The sequence below is a fragment of the Centruroides sculpturatus genome, unplaced genomic scaffold (assembly GCF_000671375.1).
Source record: "Centruroides sculpturatus isolate CEXI.00-Female unplaced genomic scaffold, Cexi_2.0 scaffold27, whole genome shotgun sequence".
NCBI classification, from domain to species: Eukaryota; Metazoa; Arthropoda; class Arachnida; order Scorpiones; family Buthidae; genus Centruroides; species Centruroides sculpturatus.
Window position 1 is genome coordinate 889,086 of NW_019384318.1, and position 20,325 is coordinate 909,410.

The 20,325-nt window shown below is 29.7% G+C and overlaps 2 protein-coding genes across 5 annotated transcripts in view; one reads left to right on the forward strand and one right to left on the reverse strand.

The window, feature by feature from the left end:
* Positions 1-20,325, forward strand: part of LOC111624527 (E3 ubiquitin-protein ligase Nedd-4-like) — a 104,640-nt gene that overhangs the window by 80,072 nt on the left and 4,243 nt on the right. For 2 of the 3 annotated variants that reach the window (XM_023367392.1, XM_023367408.1), the window contains exons 16-21: positions 2,402-2,523; positions 5,442-5,512; positions 7,578-7,747; positions 9,541-9,769; positions 14,471-14,640; positions 15,231-16,550. In XM_023367392.1, the coding sequence (XP_023223160.1) occupies positions 2,402-2,523; positions 5,442-5,512; positions 7,578-7,747; positions 9,541-9,769; positions 14,471-14,640; positions 15,231-15,333 (865 nt within the window). In that variant the 3' untranslated portion in view covers positions 15,334-16,550. Of the gene's footprint in view, positions 1-2,401; positions 2,524-5,441; positions 5,513-7,577; positions 7,748-9,540; positions 9,770-14,470; positions 14,641-15,230; positions 16,551-20,325 lie in introns of those variants that run through there. The other variant, XM_023367401.1, reaches the window with a different exon arrangement.
* Positions 17,244-20,325, reverse strand: part of LOC111624520 (probable helicase senataxin) — a 5,661-nt gene continuing 2,579 nt past the window's right edge. Inside the window, exons 2-3 of one of the 2 annotated variants that reach the window (XM_023367378.1) lie at positions 17,633-20,261; positions 17,244-17,545 (exon numbers count right to left, since the gene is read on the reverse strand). In XM_023367378.1, coding sequence (XP_023223146.1) covers positions 17,316-17,545; positions 17,633-20,246 — 2,844 coding nt within the window. In that variant the 5' untranslated portion in view covers positions 20,247-20,261 and the 3' untranslated portion in view covers positions 17,244-17,315. Of the gene's footprint in view, positions 20,262-20,325 lie in introns of both variants that reach the window. The other variant, XM_023367372.1, reaches the window with a different exon arrangement.

A 20,325-nucleotide genomic window follows, 5' to 3' on the forward strand; every position in this document is an offset into this window, starting at 1 on the left:
ACAAAAGCTGTTATCCTATCTTTCGCAAGTTTTCCACCAACACACTTTTCGTTTTTAAATTTAAATGTTTTATCCGGTAAAAGTTTGTAAAATATCCCGGTTTCATCTGCATTATAAATGTCTTCATCTGCATATTCTCCCCTTAGTTTAGGCCACACATCTCTTAACCAGTTTTCAACGTCCAGTAAATTTACACTTTTTGCTTCTCCACACACTTTCCCAAAACTTATGTTATGTCTTTGTTTAAAACGGTCTAGCCATCCATTAGAACATTTAAAGTTAGTATCGCCTAGTAGTCGTCCAAATTCTTCTGCTTTTTCCATTAGTATTGGTCCATTTAGTGGTAAGTTGGAACTTCTGCATTGGTTAAACCACTTAATTAGAGCGTCATCAATATTGGCTTTTTCACATAACTTAATTTTTTTCACTTGTCCTTTCCATCTTGAAAACTTTTCAAAATTTTCTCTCTGTTTTTTATTATTGTGCACACAGTAGAATTTTCTAAACCAAAGTCTCTGCATACATCTGTCTTTTTTCTTCCACTTTCAACTGTTTTAATTATTTCTACTTTGCAGTCTAACGTTAACGCTTTCCTTTTTAAGCTAGCCATTTTACCTGATTTGATGCTAAACTACAACACCAGTATGAGGGCTATGCAGACTAACCGACAGTCACGTCATTTAAAGGGGTGGTGAATCTCACTCCACCGAAGTACCACCCACAGTCGTTCTAGGACGTGGACTCTGACCTTAGAACTGAACACACAGTATTTTCTTTGTTAAATAAAATTTGTAATCTAATTTTGTAAATTTGAGTGTGCTTCAAATATGATGTTAAAACAGGGTTTTATGTCATTACAAGTGGGTTTTTTAACATTATCTAGTATAGTAAAATCGTGGGACCGATAAAAATTTGACGTTATATTAGGGTTGTCGTTACATCCACTGCATTATAATCAGTTTAAACTGTATATATATCGGGCTCTAGGATGTTTGATAGACCTTTCTAATTTCTTTAAAAGATATTCAACTTTTTTATATTATATTTGAAGAAAATAAAAAAAATTAAAAATATCGCACACGCTTTACATTCACTTTGTCAAATAATTGTTTGCAAACAAAATCTTGTGATGAATCTTAATGTTTTTCTAATTCAAAGAATTGCTATACAGCTTAGAAGAATTAACGCATTTATAATATAAATTTTTCGTCTACTAGTACGTATTTTCTATTATCAGGACTTATTAGACTGGCTTTACAGATAAAGCAACAAAGTTTCACAGATCAGAAATTTGTTTTATTATACAGGAAGAGATGTAAGTTGTGAAAATAGTGTATAAATGTAAAAAACAGAGATAATGTTAAACTTTAATAATTTGTCCAAAATATAGGTTTAGGTTTACAGTATTACTGCTGTTAATATCTGGTGGAACTGAGAATGAAGGGAAAAAGTTCGGAAATTGTAAGAATTTTATGTTAATGTCGGTAAATAAATAACAAAGATTGTCAGAAAATGTAAAATGCAGTGTTTTTAAAAGATTATTTTATTGTTTTTAATTATATAGAATGTACAACATAAATACCTGCTGAGGAGGGACAAAAGAGTCCGAAATGCAATATTATGTATGTGTCTAGGTATATTAAATAAAAAAAATTTCTGATCTGTGAAACTTTGTTGCAGTATCTGTAAAGCCAGTCTAATAAGTCCTGATAATAGAAAATACGTACTAGTAGACGAAAAATTTATATTATAATAAATCAAGGACATTGAGTCATATTAATTTAATTAATGCATTTATTTTCGGTTGTTTTTTTTTTGAGACATTATCATATCATCAGATCAAACACTTCTGCAGCAGTATAAGATCTGATGTTGAGATTCAATGACAACTTGAATTTTATAGTTATCATTTAAATTATATAATTGATGGAGTAGATAGTTAGAAAAACAGGCATTAATGTTTTTGTCGGTATATAACAGATGATTATTCCAGTTTCTATATTTTAATGAAATGTTATTTTGTATGATTCAATAATTCTGCTACTCACTGCTTGGCAATTAAATGATAAAAAGAATTGAGCCTAGTATGTTGTGGATATCTTAGCAATGGTATAAGAAATATCTATCATGGTTAGTTAAATGTTTACAGAATACAAAAAAGTTTTGTGGAGATTAATAAAAGTAAAATTATTGACCTGCAGGTGACAATGAATTTGTATGTTAGGAAATAAATATTTATATCTCATTATGTATTCATATTAAAAGTAAACAATAAAGCTTATAATTTTGTTTTATTCATTAAAAATGATATAGTTTTCTGTAAAATTCAAGAAATTAATTATTCAGATTAATAAAGTCTTTATTTATATTTATTTATTTTAATTTTTTTTTTCTTTTCTAGGGATAATTATACATTACAAATTAATCCATTTTCGGGTATGTGCAATGAAGAACACCTTTCATATTTCAAGTTTATTGGTCGAATAGCTGGAATGGCAGTCTATCATGGAAAACTTCTTGATGGTTAGATTTAAAATTGTTTAAATTTAAAAATTTGGCTGATGGTATTCACATTTGCATTTTAAAATATAAAATATATAAATATAATGATGGAAAACAAAGACAATTTTGTAGCTTAGATATATTTATATATTTTAATATAAGTTTAAAATTGCTAATGAATTCACAGATTTGTTGCAGTATATTTTTTAAAAAATTACTATAATTAATTTTTATTTTGTTTAGAATTTCTTTAATAAGAAATTCTAAACAAAATAAGTTGTTTTATGCTATATTCTATAACATTATTTTTTTTTCTTACATAATACATGTATCAGATATACAGATTAATATACAGTTGGACTTCTACATTTAGAAATTCTACTATACCAATTTTTTTTTAATACATTTTTATGTGAAACATGTGTATTTTTTACATTTAAAAATGTTTGTATTTAAGGAAGTTTAAATTCCATGTAACAAACTTCTGAAAGCCAGGTGAAATTTTAAAAAATATTAATTTATTTCTTCAACTTCCATTGCTGAATGTCATTATTGGTATAGTGGAAGTGTAGGTTACCATACTATATTACTACTAAAGATGTTAAAACATCTGTAACAGAGGATAGTTTCAAATCAACAAGAAAGTGTTTCAGATGAATGTTTCAATTATTTAAATAAAATTAGAATTGTTCACTTGAAGTAAATAACTTTTTGCAACAGAAAATGCAAGGAAAAGTCAGTAATTTTTGCTTGTATTTTCATTTCAACATAAATACTTATTACTGATATTATTATAATAAATATTCTTAACAGTTTTTTTTTATCTATTCCAATTGTGAGAATACGGGCATGGGTACAGAGCCCTCTAATCGTCGAGTTGGTAAAACTCATTTACTTTGTCACTGGATGGCTTTAGGTGGTCAAATATTGAATGGGGAGCACATTGGTAAGTTGATAGGTGTTAAGCCAAGTTATGGGTGATCTATAAGGCCATCTCATACATAAAACAACTAAATTTGACAACACCAAAAAAGATAACCATTTTCACGGACAGCAAGGTCGCTTATATATTCTCAAAACAATGAAAACAAGCTCGGCACTCGCAGCGGATCTAATTGCTCTTGCCCATGACCTAGGGCAGCAATTTGAAATCATGTTCCAATGGATACCAAGTCACAGTGGTTATAGAGGAAACAAACTTGCTGACAAATTGGCAAAAAAAGCAAGGATGAACTCAAACGTTACATACACTCGTTTCCCAGTTAATTATGTGTACTGCTATATAAGACAAGAAATCAGGATCCTATGGCAAGGGGAATGGGACAACTCAAACACTGGAAGACAATGCTACAAATTTATTCCTTCAATCGAAAGATGACACAAAACCAAAAGTTTCTACCCAAGCTACGAACTCACACAATGTCTCACTGGACACGGGGCATTCAATGCCTACTTAGAACGCTTCAGGAAGCGTTCTAAGTAGGCAGAGTGCGAAGTCAACATAAATTCTGAAGACATCGTAGAACATCTGATCTGCAATTGTATCAAATACAGAGACCAAAGACTAAAACTGATGAGGACTTGTCTCAAGGAAGGTTTCAATTGGCCTCCTGGTGAGCACAATTTCATCGACAACAAAAATTTGATGAAAGCCATCATCAAATTTATTAAGGAGAGTAAGGCTCTTGATCCACCGAGCGGCTCTCCCAACAAAGGAGTATAAACATTGTTAATGCCTTGTATATATGTACATACTTTCAAATGTAATTGTTTTCTGATTTTAATAAATGCGAGGCGGCACCCATGGGATCCAGTGGAGGGCTCTGGGCTATTTCTTATTTCACACTGTCCTATCTATCTTTATTTCCTCTTCCTCCTAATCATCAACTTTCCTAAACTCTTCTTTCATATTCTTACAGGGCAAAGTCCTAGCTAGAAAGGATAGCACTTCTTAACTGTAAAAACAAGAACAAGTCGATAGGTGTCCGGGTTCCCAAATAGACAGGAGACAGGTTTTTAACAGATAACAAGATAAAGGTTTAATGAATTTCTGACTCTAAGATACACGAGAATGTTTATGGCTAAATACATTCGGGTTATAGAAGGCTAGATGCAACTAAATGCGGTTAAACTGCGATTACAAGATATATTATTCACAACAGGGCTAATCTATAACAGCTATGCCTATTTCTGTTGAGCGAGTTCGCAGACCTCTAACAATTACCTCTATGTGTTGATGGAGAGCTATAGGTGAGGATCGGTTACCAGGTATGGAAGTATCATAGTCCTCATCCGCTGTCTTTTCGGGCAGGATCGGAGATACAGAGGCTAAAATATGCACTATCTCAAGTACAAGTTCCAGTCAATCGCCTGAGCTTCCGGTTACTTCATCTTTTATATCAGTATCGTGGGAGAGGGGTCACATGTTTGTCCATTGTTGATGATGACTTGCATTCTTTGACGACTGTGTCAACTTTTCCACTTGATTGTTGATACAAAAGGTGACATCTGATCCAATACTCTGCAAGGAGAGTTTTTTCTATCGGGGATGTTTACGTTAATCTTTCAAAAAGAACTGTTTTAACAGTTTAGAAATTTATAAAAATTCGGATCCGTAAACAGTCAGGCTCACACAATAAAAATATCATCTTTTGTTTGATATTTGTTTTATAAACTGCATACATAGAAGTTTATTTTATTATTAATAAGATTACAAGGATATTTGTGTTGAAAATAAAACATGTTATAGCGGAGTACGTTTTTTTTTTCCATTTAATGAATTTTCTTTGTAACAAAATCTCTGTTTTTTACAAGCAGTTTGCTATATGGAAGTTTAACTGTGTATTGTTAATCTTAACTTTATAATTTACATGATGTGAATATATTTGATGTTTATTTTTACTACATTTTATTATAAAATCTCTCTTGTTTTCTTACAGCATTTTTCATTCGTCCATTTTATAAAATGATGTTGGGAAAGCCAATAACACTAAAAGATATGGAATCTGTGGTAAGTAATTTGGAAAACATTCTCTTGGTATTCTTTTTGGATAGAGACTTACTTGTTGTGAAAAAAATTTATAGTTTGTCAGTTCACAGTCTGTGTGATGGTGATGACTTTTTGCACATACAGTAGAGCATCGTTTATCTGAATCATTTGAGGACTGGGGTTGTTCGGATAACCGATTATGTACAAAAAAAATATAACCTATCCCATGTTGAAATTTTCCTCCATTGCGTGTCGCTTCGTGTTGAATTTTTGATGATGTTAAGCGTAACGAAAACTTCTACAATAATAATCGTGGCTATTGTATCGTTAAAAATTATTTCTTTATTTTGTACAAACAAAATAAATATATTGAAAAATATAAAAACAAAAAAAAATTATACTTTAGAAGTTAATCTAGTATCAAAACACACATCCTCAGAAACACACCACACAAAAGTGCCAGTGCTGCCAGCTAAAACACACACACCAACAAAAAATTATTGGAGTAGCCCAAGACATAGACAAAGGTTGCAGCGCCACTGCACTAGTGGAAATTTAAATTTGCCGACTGGAAAGCTTTCAGTTAATCGGCTTTCGGATAAACGACGCTCTACTGTAATAGTTTTTTTGCAGTAATTTTTCATTGTGATGACATACTTGTAATATTCTCGTGCTGTGTGCTATGCATCTGTGTAAAAATTTTGATCAAAAAGTTTTTTACACAGTCACAAACCCTCAAAAAATTGCTGTGGAAATTTGTCAACTTACATTTCTCCTGTTCCTTTTTTATATGATTGCTTGCATAAAGTCCAACTTTGCATGCAATCATGTTATTTGGCATTTTATTCTATTTTCATTTACTATTTATTATAAAACTTAGCTGCAGATAAATATTAATATGGGTAAAAATCATATTCAGCCTGTAGAACAGCCACTTCAGATGCAAAGCTTTTGATATCGTGCAGGGTCTAAATTTGTTTCAAATTCCACATAAAAATATAGGTTCTCATCCTCATATATCCATCCTCGTATATGTTCAAAACAATATAAGTAAAGAAATAAAATGACATTAGGATGATTTTTGCAGGTACATTTACCATATCCACATGATATTCTGTATGTGTACCATTATAAAAAGATGTATCTTTACCATTTGATCCTTGTACAATAGGAAAATCTGAAAGTGATTTTTGAAATCCAGAGTATTTTTCTATGAGAATCAACTATCCTAATGCCAGAGGTATTAAAAAAAAATTTTTTTTTCTGTTGTGTAGTGTTAGAGCTGCATGATACTTTAGCAAAGCAGCTAGAGAAATAAAAGGTTATGTTAAAATTATGACTTATGACATAATTATATATTATATGACAATATTCCCTAAAATTGTTCAAATGCTTTCTGACATTTCATACTTATTCTAATAAGAGTCAATAGATCACCTAGTCTTTAAACTAGTTTAAAAAGTGGAATTAATGCCATTACTGGCCACTTGCACATAAAAATGTATGTTATGCTCTGCACTGCAACCAGTTAGTTTAATCATACTTTAGTTTTCCAGCTTAATAACATGTTTCTTTGCAAGTGTTTTAGAAAATGCCATATTAAATCCATTATGACAACAATGCCTGGAAAGTGATTGTTAATTATTGACCCTGATAAAAGCAAGTGATAAAACCACTGAACCAGTAGTTGGTTATGGATTTGTACCTCATTAATGAGCCAGCTGTGTAAAGTTTTTCATATTTTCTTTACATGTTTAACATCTAAATAGGGCATGAGGAGGCAACCCAATGTTGCATTGCCTTGTTCTATTGATTTAATCTGAAAAAGTCAAAATGAACTTGCATAGGAATTCAGAACTGTTTATATTCGTGATTAACCTGGTCTCAAAGATTCTGCGCCAATTCAGTTACAATAATTTACCAAATAATAACTTACTTTCACAATCAATATTTTGTTTTATATATGTTCAAATAATTCACAAGAGCACAAATAGTATGAATCTGTTTTGAATCATTCTTAATAGTATTTTAATAAAATATTTTGCTAAGTAAAGAAGTAATTCATCAATTTGTAATTTACTTTCAGGATTCTGAATATTACAATTCCCTCCTTTGGATTATGGAAAACGATCCAGCAGAATTAGATTTGAGATTCTCGATCGATGAAGATTTATTTGGTCAGATGCAGCAAAGAGAATTAAAACCTGAAGGTGCCAACATTTCTGTCTGTCAGGAAAACAAGATGGAATATATCGAGTAAGATATAATTTTTTTTTGTTATTTAAATACAAATTTATGAAACTTTCAACATTGCTATCAGATAATTTTTAAAACTAAATTTAATTTTTTTAAATCTCTTTACACACAATACTTTATCTTAAAATATTTCAAGTGTTTTATGATAAAGATTCTTACAATTTTAATACAAAAATAGCACTTGACTTCATTGGTTTTGTTTTCTTTAGCAGTTATTGTTAGACCTCATTAAAGATGTTGTTTTATAAAAAAATTAAGTGATTAATGTTTTATTTTTAAGAGAATTGCTTCGATGTTTTTTTATGTTAATACCCTTTATCTGTGGAAAAGTCTTTTTTATAAGTCAGTTTTTTTATTATGTGGAAATTGTGCATTTTTTTATATAATTTTTAAAATTGCGATATCTTCTTCAAAATTGCACTAGAATTGCTTTGATTTTTGTTTTGATCCGAAACATATCACAGTGTACAATTGTTAAATTTTTAATATGATACAAATTTAAAATAATAATTAAATTCTAAGTTTCCAACAATCACAGGAAAAAATTAATGCTAAAAGTTATGCTTTATTCACTTTATTTGTTACTTAGTTATAACAATCTTCTTTCAAACGAAAGAAACCGCAGTCCTCTGGATGGTGCCTGGCAGATTTTGTGACTGTTTGTTTACACAGTAGCTCTAAAATTACTTAGCTGGTGGGTATATTGATTGTTGCATATTTATGACAGATGCATATACCAGTAGATACTTATTCATTTATGTGTAAATATTGTATATTATTCTGCATATATATTTGTGTCATGCAAGTTACAATCAGATTCTGATTTTTTTGTCAATGTTTCTGCGTGGTTGAGATTGCAAAATTTGTCACAAATCAGGGAGCCATTTGAATTTTTCAGTGATGAGAGAGTAAAATTGCAAGTAACTGATCTGAATGATGTATTAGGAATTTTCAAGTCCCTCTATAAAGATGAGATAATCAATCATATTTGTGAGGAGACTAACAAATATGCTGGGTGGCATATAGCTAGCCAAGCTAGCACTTCTTTGGGAATAAAAAGGAGTAGAATGCACAATTGCAGGGAGACAAATGCAATGGAAATTCAGCTGTTGGTGGAAGGGGTTAAAAGATTGAAAATATTTCAAGATTTTCAATCATTTAAGAAATTTAAAAAAAAAAAATAGACTTTTATATAAATTTAAAATCTACATTTCAGTCAAATGCTAACAGAAATAAGGAAGTATTTACATTACTCTGTTTCATTATTTGTTGAACACTAGCTTCTCATCCTTTTGATGTCTTATATAATGATGGATTTATTATGTAGAAAAGCAATGCATGTAAGTAATAACCAATAATATAAAAAAAGTGACTGATGATGAAGTCAGACAGTCTGAAATGCATCTATTGTTAATTGTGAAAAAACAAATACATATCAATGAAAAGAATTGCTGTATTAAACTCAGGATGTTTTGCTATTTTAAAAATTTGATGAACAAAAAATGCCTGAAAAAATCAGTGAGATTGTCTGGCTATAGAACAAAAAGTCTTTAGTCATAAATAAAAAAAATTGCTATGTTTTGTTATTAAAATATATTAAGAATTACATTTTGTTGTTATTAATTTAGTTACTTAAGTTTGAAATGTAATTAATTCAAAGTGCTTGGCTGTCAACTGAAATTATTAATTTGAGTCATTTGATTTTCATTTCGTATTTTAAATATGCTAAAATAGAATTGTGGATTACAATGCTATATTAAATAATAATTATTTTTTTTATCTTTCTCAAACAGACTCGTCATCAAATGGAGATTTATGTCACGGATACAACCACAAATGAATTCCCTTCTAGAAGGATTCAATGAAATTGTACCTTTATCATTAATTAAAGTGTTTGATGAGCACGAATTAGAACTCTTGATGTGTGGTATTGGAAAAATTGATGTTAAGGATTGGAAACAGAATACTGTATATAAGGGTGGATATCATCCGAATCATATTGTAATTCAATGGTTTTGGAGAGTAAGTACTTATTTGTTTATTTGTTAAAAATAATTTTATATTTTTTTTCTTTATCATTAATGTATTTAAAGATAATCTAATGTTTTCATTTAATCAAAAATGTTATAAATTTATTATCTTAGTATTATAAAAATTCATTTTAGAAATCATGATTACAAATAAACACACACTCATTCACACATTTATATATTTATATTTAATTGAAAAAAATTTAAATTATCTTGGACATATAAACATAAAGGTTAAAATACAAAATGATAAATATTAACTCATTCCCATCTACTGTATAAATAACTTATGATTTGATTTATGTATTTACTACTATTAATATAAATATTAAACAAAATCTTTGAAACAATCGATTATTCATCACAATTTGTTAATTTGAATATAAAAAATAAATAAATTATGTAGGAATATTAATGTGTTTATTATTATTATTTATTTATTTTTAAAAGTTTTATTACTGTCAATATGTCATTGGACTTTAATACATAATAATGTTTGGTTACAGCAAATTATGAAAGCTCTGAGCCAAAAATATATTTGGTGTCGAGCTAAACAAATCATTTTTGCATATAGTGATTCGTTACTTTTAAGTGGGTAGCAACCCACTTAAAAGTAATCAATGCATGTTGTTATTTAGCATTCTGAGGTCAATACATTTATGATTTGACTTGTGGCAACAAACTTAAGAAAAAATATTTTTTTTATAAACATTTGTATGGACTGATGTACACTCACTCAGCATTAGTATATAAATAAAAAAAAATGCCACAATACTATCGCAAATGGCGCAAGTTGAGGGCTCAATCATCAAATGGGACGAAGCAGAAATTATTAAATCAGTAAATTCACTGACATTGGCGATTTGTGCCGAAAAAATTGAAATATATAAAAGCAAATTGCATGATTCATGCATCAATTCTAGAGATTCTGAAGGGTTGCCTTCGGCCTGGAAATACTTAATCAAACAAATGGACAGCTCTTAGTTTAGTGCGTTGATTTTAATATTTTTTGCATAACTTTCATTTCACTGAATTTTCTATATAACGTTTTAATATTTAATTAACGTATGCTTATTTTTTTTCATATACATGGTTTGTTATTTGTATTAATAATTTTTATTTATATTATTATTATTTATACATTTATATATATATTTCGCTTGTTATTTTATTTTATTTGTATTTAAATTTTTGTTCTATTTTATTTCTATTCGAATGTTCTTAGCCTGATGATGGCCAACAGATTTGGCTGAAAACGTTTGCTTTACATTAAAATTTATCTCAGCAAATTAAGGTGTTGTGTTTTTTGATTCATTTGTATGGACTTTATAACTTAATATTACTTTATTCAAATAAGACAACTTTTTAATTTCTTTCAATACTTTTAATTATTTATATATATAAATACTTACATACAAACAAGCAATTATTTATTGTGACATTATTTAATTTAAAATATATGCTCTCCACCTCAAATTAGTAGTGTCTTGCCCCTGTACATCATACTTTTCCTTTAACAAGTGAGTCATGCTGGTCATCTATCTAACTCCTTTCAGGGGAAAATTTTTGAATTGAAATAACTGTAATAACATTACATATAACCCAATTAACTAATACAAACTTCCAGTTTGCTCTGGGCCTCCACAACAAATTCTTTTGTTATTACAGAATTTTAATATAAGGTCATTTGTAATTTTTTAACTGACAAATATACAAAGCATTTCATAAATATGAGAAATCTTTTTAAGTAAATGACTTAAAATCAAGACTAATTAAACACTTTCATAAAGTATAGAAACAAAAAAACACTTTCATGGTTTTCAGTTCATTATTCATTTACATTTGTCGAAAATATTAAATAAATTTGAATGTATATTATTTGTAATTTTTAATTTTATAAGTTTGGCTGTATACGCTGTTTTAATAATTCCAAATGTAGAAGCAACTTAACATAATAAAAAAAATTCTTAATTGGATTTTAGTTAAAAGCAGAAGAAAACTTAGATTTTACTGATTGTTACAACTGGAAGGAAATCTAAGCAGAAAAGAACAAGTCTACCATAATACATAAATCATAGCTTAGTGTAATAATTGTAAAGAGTACAGCACAATAAAATTCTTGTGATCAACAATTCGGAAATTTAAATTAAGTTATTTTGAATACATTAAATATACGTTTTTAATACAGATATAGAAAATTGTTAGTGAATGTTTATTGACATGCACAGTACAGGGTGGTTATTATTAAACCGACCCTATTCGGGCCCCTGTAGAGCCCATTCTGCTTATCAGATTTTGATGAAACTTGAAATATCTGTTATATAGACCATGGGAGAGTTTTTGTCAGTAAAAAAATAGTTCAAAATTCTACCACTAGGTGAAAATGTGGCACCTAAAGGACAGAAACAAGTCAGAAACATTAAACTTGATTCAATCAAAGAATGTGTTTAATGTATGCTTCACATTAGGGTTTCTCAAACAGGATCTCGGCTGTTTTTTTAACCTGGGAAATTCTTCTCATCCTGGGAAATCCTGCAAATTTCTTAAAAGTTCACTTTTTTCTTCTTTTGTGTTAATGTTGAGGAAATTTTTCAAATAGAAAGTATAATTAACTCATAAAATGTCAGAATACATTTGTATTTATTAATTTTAAACCTACTTGTTAGTTTTCTACATTTTTGCTTGTTATGACATCTCATAGATTGTCAATAATCAATATGTATTTGTGGCAGGACTCTGAAAATTCTTTACCTGTCAGAACCTGGAATAATTGCGCTGATACTGTCTTAATTTTAACTATGCCCAGTATCTTCGATAACTGCATTATGCCAGATTGTGCAAATTGGGCAAGAATATAAACGAGTATGAAGTATGCAAGTATGAAGTTTTTCTTCATAAACCTGATTATTAAATAATAATATAATAAATATAATATAAATACAACTTTTAACAAAGATGAAACTCTGCTTCAGTCTTTCTTTCCGTTGTTTTACACCATCTGATTATTAAAGCCAAACCAACCAAATTATCGGGTTATAAGCTTGATTTGTCTACCTCGGCTGCTTTAATAGCAGCTGAGGTAGACAAATCAAGATTACTAGACAGCAAAAGAAATACTGTAACGCATCTCGAAAATGGACTAGAAATCTTCCAGGCTATGGGTGAAAAAATACATAACATTTATCTTCTCTTAAATGCATTAAAGACGATTCCACCCACATCTATTGAATTGGAAAGGACATTTTCAGTAGTGGGACTTTTCATTATTAAAATAGTAACCAGATTGAGTGATCGGAGTATTGATTATCTTTGGTTTTCAAAATCTTATTACAAAATATTATTGTAAACTTCTATATTATGTTTTATTTAAAAAATGAAAATTACCTTCTAAGTTAGAAGTTTGATCTAAGTTCATTTTTTCTTTAAATTTTCAACTCAATTCAAAGGCATTTTTTTGTAAGTAGTTTCCAACAAACTGTAATAAATATTTTTCTATTTGTAAAAATTTCTACATAATTCAAAGGTAATTTTAATATATATTTTACACAGCATTATTAATATTATGATTTTGGAGGTTGCAGACTGTATTAAATTACTTTTAAAAATGAAAAATAATTATATCATTCGATTTCAAGATATTTTTTATATTTTAAAAATAATTAATTATATCCCGGGATCCTGGGAAACAGTTTATTTTTTTTTCGAAATCCTGTGAAATGAGAAACCCTACTCCACATTAATTATGTGTTCAAAGCATGATACAGCATGTTCAATGGTAGCGCAAAGAAAATCTCCAGGAAATTCAGCAATATGGCATGCAATACTGGCTTTCAATTTGGGCAAAGTCCTAATCTCTCCTCAATGAATACGACCTTTTAGGAATCCACACAACCAGAAAGCACAGAGATTTAAGTCTGGTGAATGAGGAGGCCAGGTATCCCGAAAAGCTCTGGATATTGCATGATCCTCACCAAAGTTAGCTTAAAACAGTTCCTTGACTTGTTGTCCAATGTGGGGAGCTGCTCCATCTTGAATGAAGACAGTGATCTGTAAACATTGCCATTCCTGTAAAGCAGGAATGACTTACTTATTGAAGGAGTTCACAGTAACGCACACTCATGACAAAGCATCTTTTAGGATCTTCACGAGTGAGATTTTCAAAGAAAACAACCCAATAATAAAATCAGCACTAAATCCACATAATGCGGTCACGTAATCAGGATGCAGTGACTTTTGGTGAGCAACATTGGGCCGCAAGGAGCCCCATGTGCTACGGTTCTGATTATTCACCATTCCATCTAACAGAAAGCAAGCTTCATCTGACCACAGAATTCTCCACAGTCACGAAACATCAGCGGCTATTCTTGACAAAAACCAGAAAGCAAAATCAGTGTGTCTTTTGCAAGGTAGCAGCTTTTGTGCAATGTAGATCTTAAACAAATACATGTTTTAAAATGGACTGCAGAACTTTTCATACCATCAGCCAGGAGATGGATAACTCGCGTGACACCACCACTTGAGCACTTGTTGAAAAGTAGAATATAATTAAAATAATAATAAGTAATGTGGCTTTATGCATAAAATTTTTTAATAATGTTTGATTTTTTTAGTGTGAAACTTATAATAACTTGATTAATTTACTTGAATACTTGTATGTATATATATGCTTATATTTTAAATAAAATTCTTTCAGGTTCTTCTTTCGTTTAATAATGAAATGAGAGCAAGATTATTGCAGTTTGTGACGGGAACTTCTCGTGTACCTATGAATGGTTTTAAAGAGCTCTACGGAAGTAACGGTCCACAGTTGTTTACTATAGAGAAATGGGGAGCACCTAATAATTTACCTCGTTCGCATACATGGTAAATAATAGATATATATTATTCAGATGTGTGCAATTAAATATATGTGAAAGACAATGTATAATTTTATTTATGAACTTATAACTTACCAATTAAATTATACTACTATAGCGTCTTGCCCTTATTATTATTACAGTTTTCTGTGTTAATACACAATTAAACTTTTAGGGCATATCACACTGACTTACTTGACAAGAGGAGTTTATTATTTACTCATGTACACCTATATACATTCATACTGTTACCAATCTAACATGCATTTCGGGCTTTACAGTGGCCCCTCCTCAGTCAGACATTTTTGGTAATTTAAACATTAGGTGTATAACAATTTTAATAGAATGTTATACACCTAATGTAGAGGCCATTTATTAGGGCTTACCACACTGACTCACTTGACAAAAGGAGTTTTGTCAAGTGAGTCAGTGTGATAAGCCCTAAAAGTTTAATTGTGTATTAACACAAGAAAAAAAAATTGTAATAACTACTAATTAAATGTTTGCCTGCTTCAAATTGTTAGTGATGGTAGTAAAAAAATTATAATAAATTTTTTCCAGTAAATCTGTATTTAATACATTATATTTGTTTTCTAGTTTCAATCGAATAGATTTACCCCCATATGAAGTGTACGAAGAGTTGAGAGAGAAACTGATTAAGGCCATCGAAGGTTCGGAATCATTTGGAGGCGTGGATTAAAATTTCAGCTTGTGCCATTATCTTTAATATGAAATGTTTGTATTCACCTAGTTATTATTAGTATAATTTTATAGCAATTCTTGCTAATAAAAAAAAAAAACAAAAAAATTCATAATGGCAGTGTAATAAGATTCGGAATGATTTCAATCTATTAAGGTTCTCGCTAACTTGAATATATTATTGTAGCATGCGAAGCTGGTGTTGTACAAAGTACAAAACAGCAGAGATCTGCTTAATTAAAGAGAGATAATCGAGAGGCATTGATCGTAATTCACGTAACGTAAGGTATCGACCACACGTTCCAAGAAATAATTCTTGCTACACCTCAATTTTCCTGCCTTACTTTTTACTGTTTTTACCTATCTCCTGATCAGTGATATAATCATGAATAATTGATTCTTTCCTTAGAAAGGTTTCTATTTACTAAAGCGTTGCACTGCAGCTAAATAATTAATTGTATATAAATAACTAAAAAAAAAAAAAGGAGTGAAATTTAGTGCATTAAAGTTTGTGTCCAATATTTCCTATTAAAAAAAAGAAAAAAAAAAAAACAATATTAATCTTAAATTATCTACTCAAAGATGTACAGTTTATCATAGGTTTTTAATTTACATGAATATGTTTGTATATATAGAAACTTTTCAAGTTTTCTCAACCTGATTAGATATTTTATACGGTTTATGAAAGTCTCTTCTCTTCCCAAAAGAAATCAGCTTAAGTTTAAAAGAAGTTGATTAAACTGGGAATTTCCAAAAGAAAAAAAAAACAAAATATATATGTAAATAATTATTCTTCATATTGTACCTGTGCCGTAAGTCTGGTATGAGTTTTGCTGTTAGTTATTATTTTTATAGCTTTGAAAATATCTGTTGTTTAGGAGTTGTCTCGTTGGAGGAAACCTTAAATAAGTAGTTAATAACTGGAACATTCCATTCAGAAGCCATGCTTTTTGTTTACTAAAAGATGTTCTTCATTTGAATGTTGAATGTAAAATATTATTAAAAGATTCTTTCTTTTATTATTATTATTATTATTTTTTTTTTTTTGATAAATTTGTTTTGTTGCTGGATCCATGAGAGAAAAAAAAAAACACAAACTAATATTTACCCCAATGTATTTTGAATGTGAATTATTTAATTGATTGTGATGTTTTATCAAAAACAAAATGTGATTTTATTGTTTATCATCAATAAAGAAAGCTATATGACTTTTGAAAACAATTTTTGTATTATTTATATAATAAATTTTTCACAGAAATGGCTTAAATTTTAAGGAATTTTTATGAGAAATTGATGGATTTGAGGAAGCATTATACAAATAGAAATAAAAAAACTACATGTTATTATATAATACAAAAAGTAAATATGATTACTTTTCTTCCTGTTTCACCATGTTCCTTTCTAATGAATACTTTAATATTTTCATGAAGTACATTTTATCATAATGGGTGGTCGAAGATGATTAGAACTCACAAGAAGGGCAATAAATAGGGTGAAGTCAGTCAAATTTGGCGACACCGCGAGCCGGGGACGTTACCAAATTCTTTTGTGTTTAACCACCCAGTTTGATTGTACTTTATTTTATAATAATTAAGCGTGGCACTAAAGGCCTGTTCGTACTTCGTGTGAGTGGAAAAAAGACTTCAATTTCAATTGATTTACTTAAATTTGCCATTTTATGACTCGCAATGGCATCGTTAGTGGACCGAGTTTTCATTCAGTTGTATTGAATCTTTTTCAATATATGTACAGTACCATAACATATCTGTGAATATAATATATTGCAACTTATTTTAAATTAATATATCTGTATAAAATAATATAAAAAATTATTTAAATTGGAATACAAACGTAATAATTTTAGCAATAAAATAATGAATGAATAGAATAATATATAAAGATTTTATTCGTAATAAGGATAAACAATTTTATTAATTCTTTTAAAATTCATAAAAATTAGGGCGAAGTTTTGTATAATTTTTATTAAACGGCCGAGAAAAGAATCCATTTCTTGGTTTTGATAATTTCACACGCAAAATAACTGCAAGAAGAAGGAATTCGAAATAAAATTTGCCTCCTTTTAGCATCTTTGATTAACTCGTCCCAAAAATGGTACTCGCTCATAATACTAAAATATCCGCATAAAATCAACGAAGATTTAGCTCGTGTCAGTAATGTATTTAGTATTTTATAATTCGCTTCATCGTTCGGAGCTGAATACAAAACGATAGCGACATCAAATATTGGACAGTCGAGTAAACCTTCACAAGAATACAATGAAATGACGTGACTATATTTACCATTATCCATTAAGATATCTCTTATTGTATCTCTCTGATGTCTATAGTTGGTAACCACTCCTACAGTTTTGTCTTCGGGAATTATGTTTGAAAGGCCATCCCATAATTCGGCAATAAATTTCATCTCCGGGGTCGAACTATCTTGGCTTTTGACGTCGATCAGATCCAAGACACAATAAGGAAGAATTGAAAGTTCGTTCGAAACATTGGCAGATTTCAAATTATTACAGTAAAAATAAGAAGAAGGAAAACGAATTATATCGGGATGAATTAGATATTGCAACCATAACATTAACACCGGACTTTTGTCGGTCGATCTTTCGAAATAATTGAAAAATCTTTCGAATAACGACACGTGAAAACCGTATTCGTAGGCGGTTTTGGACAATAACGGAGCCGAAAATCTTCGTGGATCTCCTACCAGCAGTAACTTTTCTATACCAAATTGTAATGGAATTAAATTCTGTAGTTCGGTGAGTTGTGTCGAATCGTACACAATACAACAAGTAAATTCCTTTCTGAAATTCATTAATTCGGAATTTAAATTATCGATTGTTGCCAATATTACGTTTGCATTAATTATAATTTCATTTTTAAGATTTTCTACTAAACCCGAATAATTAAAATTAACAATAGTAGGAGACATTTTCTTTAAATTTCTTTCGATTGTTTCTTCCAAATAAAATGGTTTTGAATTTTTCTGGTGTTTACCAATACAAACAAAACGTATATTTTCGTTATTCAAATCGTATAACTTCTGTCCTATTTCTTCGATACTTCTTTCCGATAGACACATTACTAAAATTTTCGATTTATCATCGTGCTGCAATAAAATCTGCTGTATAATACCGGTAACAGTATGACACTTTCCCGTACCCGGTGGTGTCTGAAGCATGAGAATGCAACGGTTATTCGAATCAACTAACGTGTGTGATATATTTATAACAGCATTCCCTTGACAGGAGGTATATCGATTGAGTGCCACCAGTGGATTTTCTGTGGCGGATTGTATTTTGCAACATTCAAAATCTGGTTTGATTATCTGCTTGAGGAACGACGATTGTCTTAACCACACTAATGCTTCGCACTGCTGTATAAAGTGGGTTATGTTACAAACAAAAGATATTCTGATACCAACTCCCGGTGTTAAAACCAGATCGTATTGTTTAAGGATTTTAATTAAATATTCGTTATTGTAGTTATTCTCGATGTTATTGTACCGAAAACGTTCGGTAACAATACCAAATTTATAGGTATTTTCCATATTATCCGAAACCGAAACCACTCGAAAGACAACCAAATCGTTTACATTAAAATTCTCTTTATGTAGCATTTTGCATTTAATACACCAAAGTTCTGTTACTGAAGTTTCTAAAATAATTGCATCGAATTGATTGTTGTTGTATTCGTCGGGTGATTGATTTATAAATTCGAATAAATCGAGCACGAGTAATTGGAAATACGTATTGAAATATTTTTCGTACGAATCGTAATGAAGAGAAACTTTCATCAAATAATCGAAATTGATTTTTGAAGTTTGTTTTCTTCTCATCCATTCTAAGATAACTGCTATAATTCTATCAACGATAATTTCTGTGAAATGTTTAGAACTCTCCAAATTATATACAATATTTGGGTAGCATCTAGAAGTTTCAAAACTTTTCAGAAATGGTATATAAAAGTTCTTATTCTCCTCGTATAATTTATTTCCACGAGGAATTCGGGTTTCATTCTCAGAGGTATTCTTATCTACTGAAAATTCTTCGATGTTTTCAGATTCCCTATTGTTTAAATTTTTTTCCTTTGATAATAACGATGTAGTTTGTGATTTATTGTCAGAAGAAATAAATTTAATACTTTCCGAATTAAATGTTTTCGAGGATGAATAATTAATTTGCAATTTATCTAAATTTTGTAATGGAGTTGCGATCCGTAATGACGATTCTCTTTTACTAGGGTATGAAGTTTTAACATTGTTTCTTTCGTTGCTTGATGTAATTATATGTAAATCTTTATCTATTTTAAACTGTTTACAATCGTTATTGTCTTCATTATCTATTTTTTCAACTGTTTTTATTCTGGTTTTCATTAATGGTTCCTGTGTAGAGGAACCATTAATGGATTCGCCAGAATCACAATTACATAATTTGATTCTCTTGTATTTAGATTTGGCCACTTTGTGTTTTTTCGTTTGTAATGCCAATTTATAATACGGATCGGGAATCAAAATCGGTCTTGTTTTAACTTGTCTGGTGTTATAACGTTTCCTGCATAAGATAAACTCGAAATCGGTTTCATTCTTTACGTGTGGCACACCAAATCCGATAACGTCACCGTCGTTCACTTCAAAATATATATCTGGTTTTATTTTTTCTTTATTTAAGTAAAGTCCATTGCTACTGTTTAAATCTTTTATGTACCAGACACCATTTTTGGTTTTATGCATTTCAGCGTGTCTTCTGGATACGTGAGGACTTAATTTTAAATGCAAATTGGTACATCTACCGATAACGACATTGTCTTTTGTAAGTGGTATAACGACTAATAACTGCACATTACCTGTGCGAAGAAGATACCGTTCGGATGGAATAATTCCTTCGTGAATATTTTGCATTCTGCCAAAGGAAATCTGAAAAAAAAAAACATTATTACGAAAATTAGTAATAATGGAAAGTTTTATTAAACACGATAGT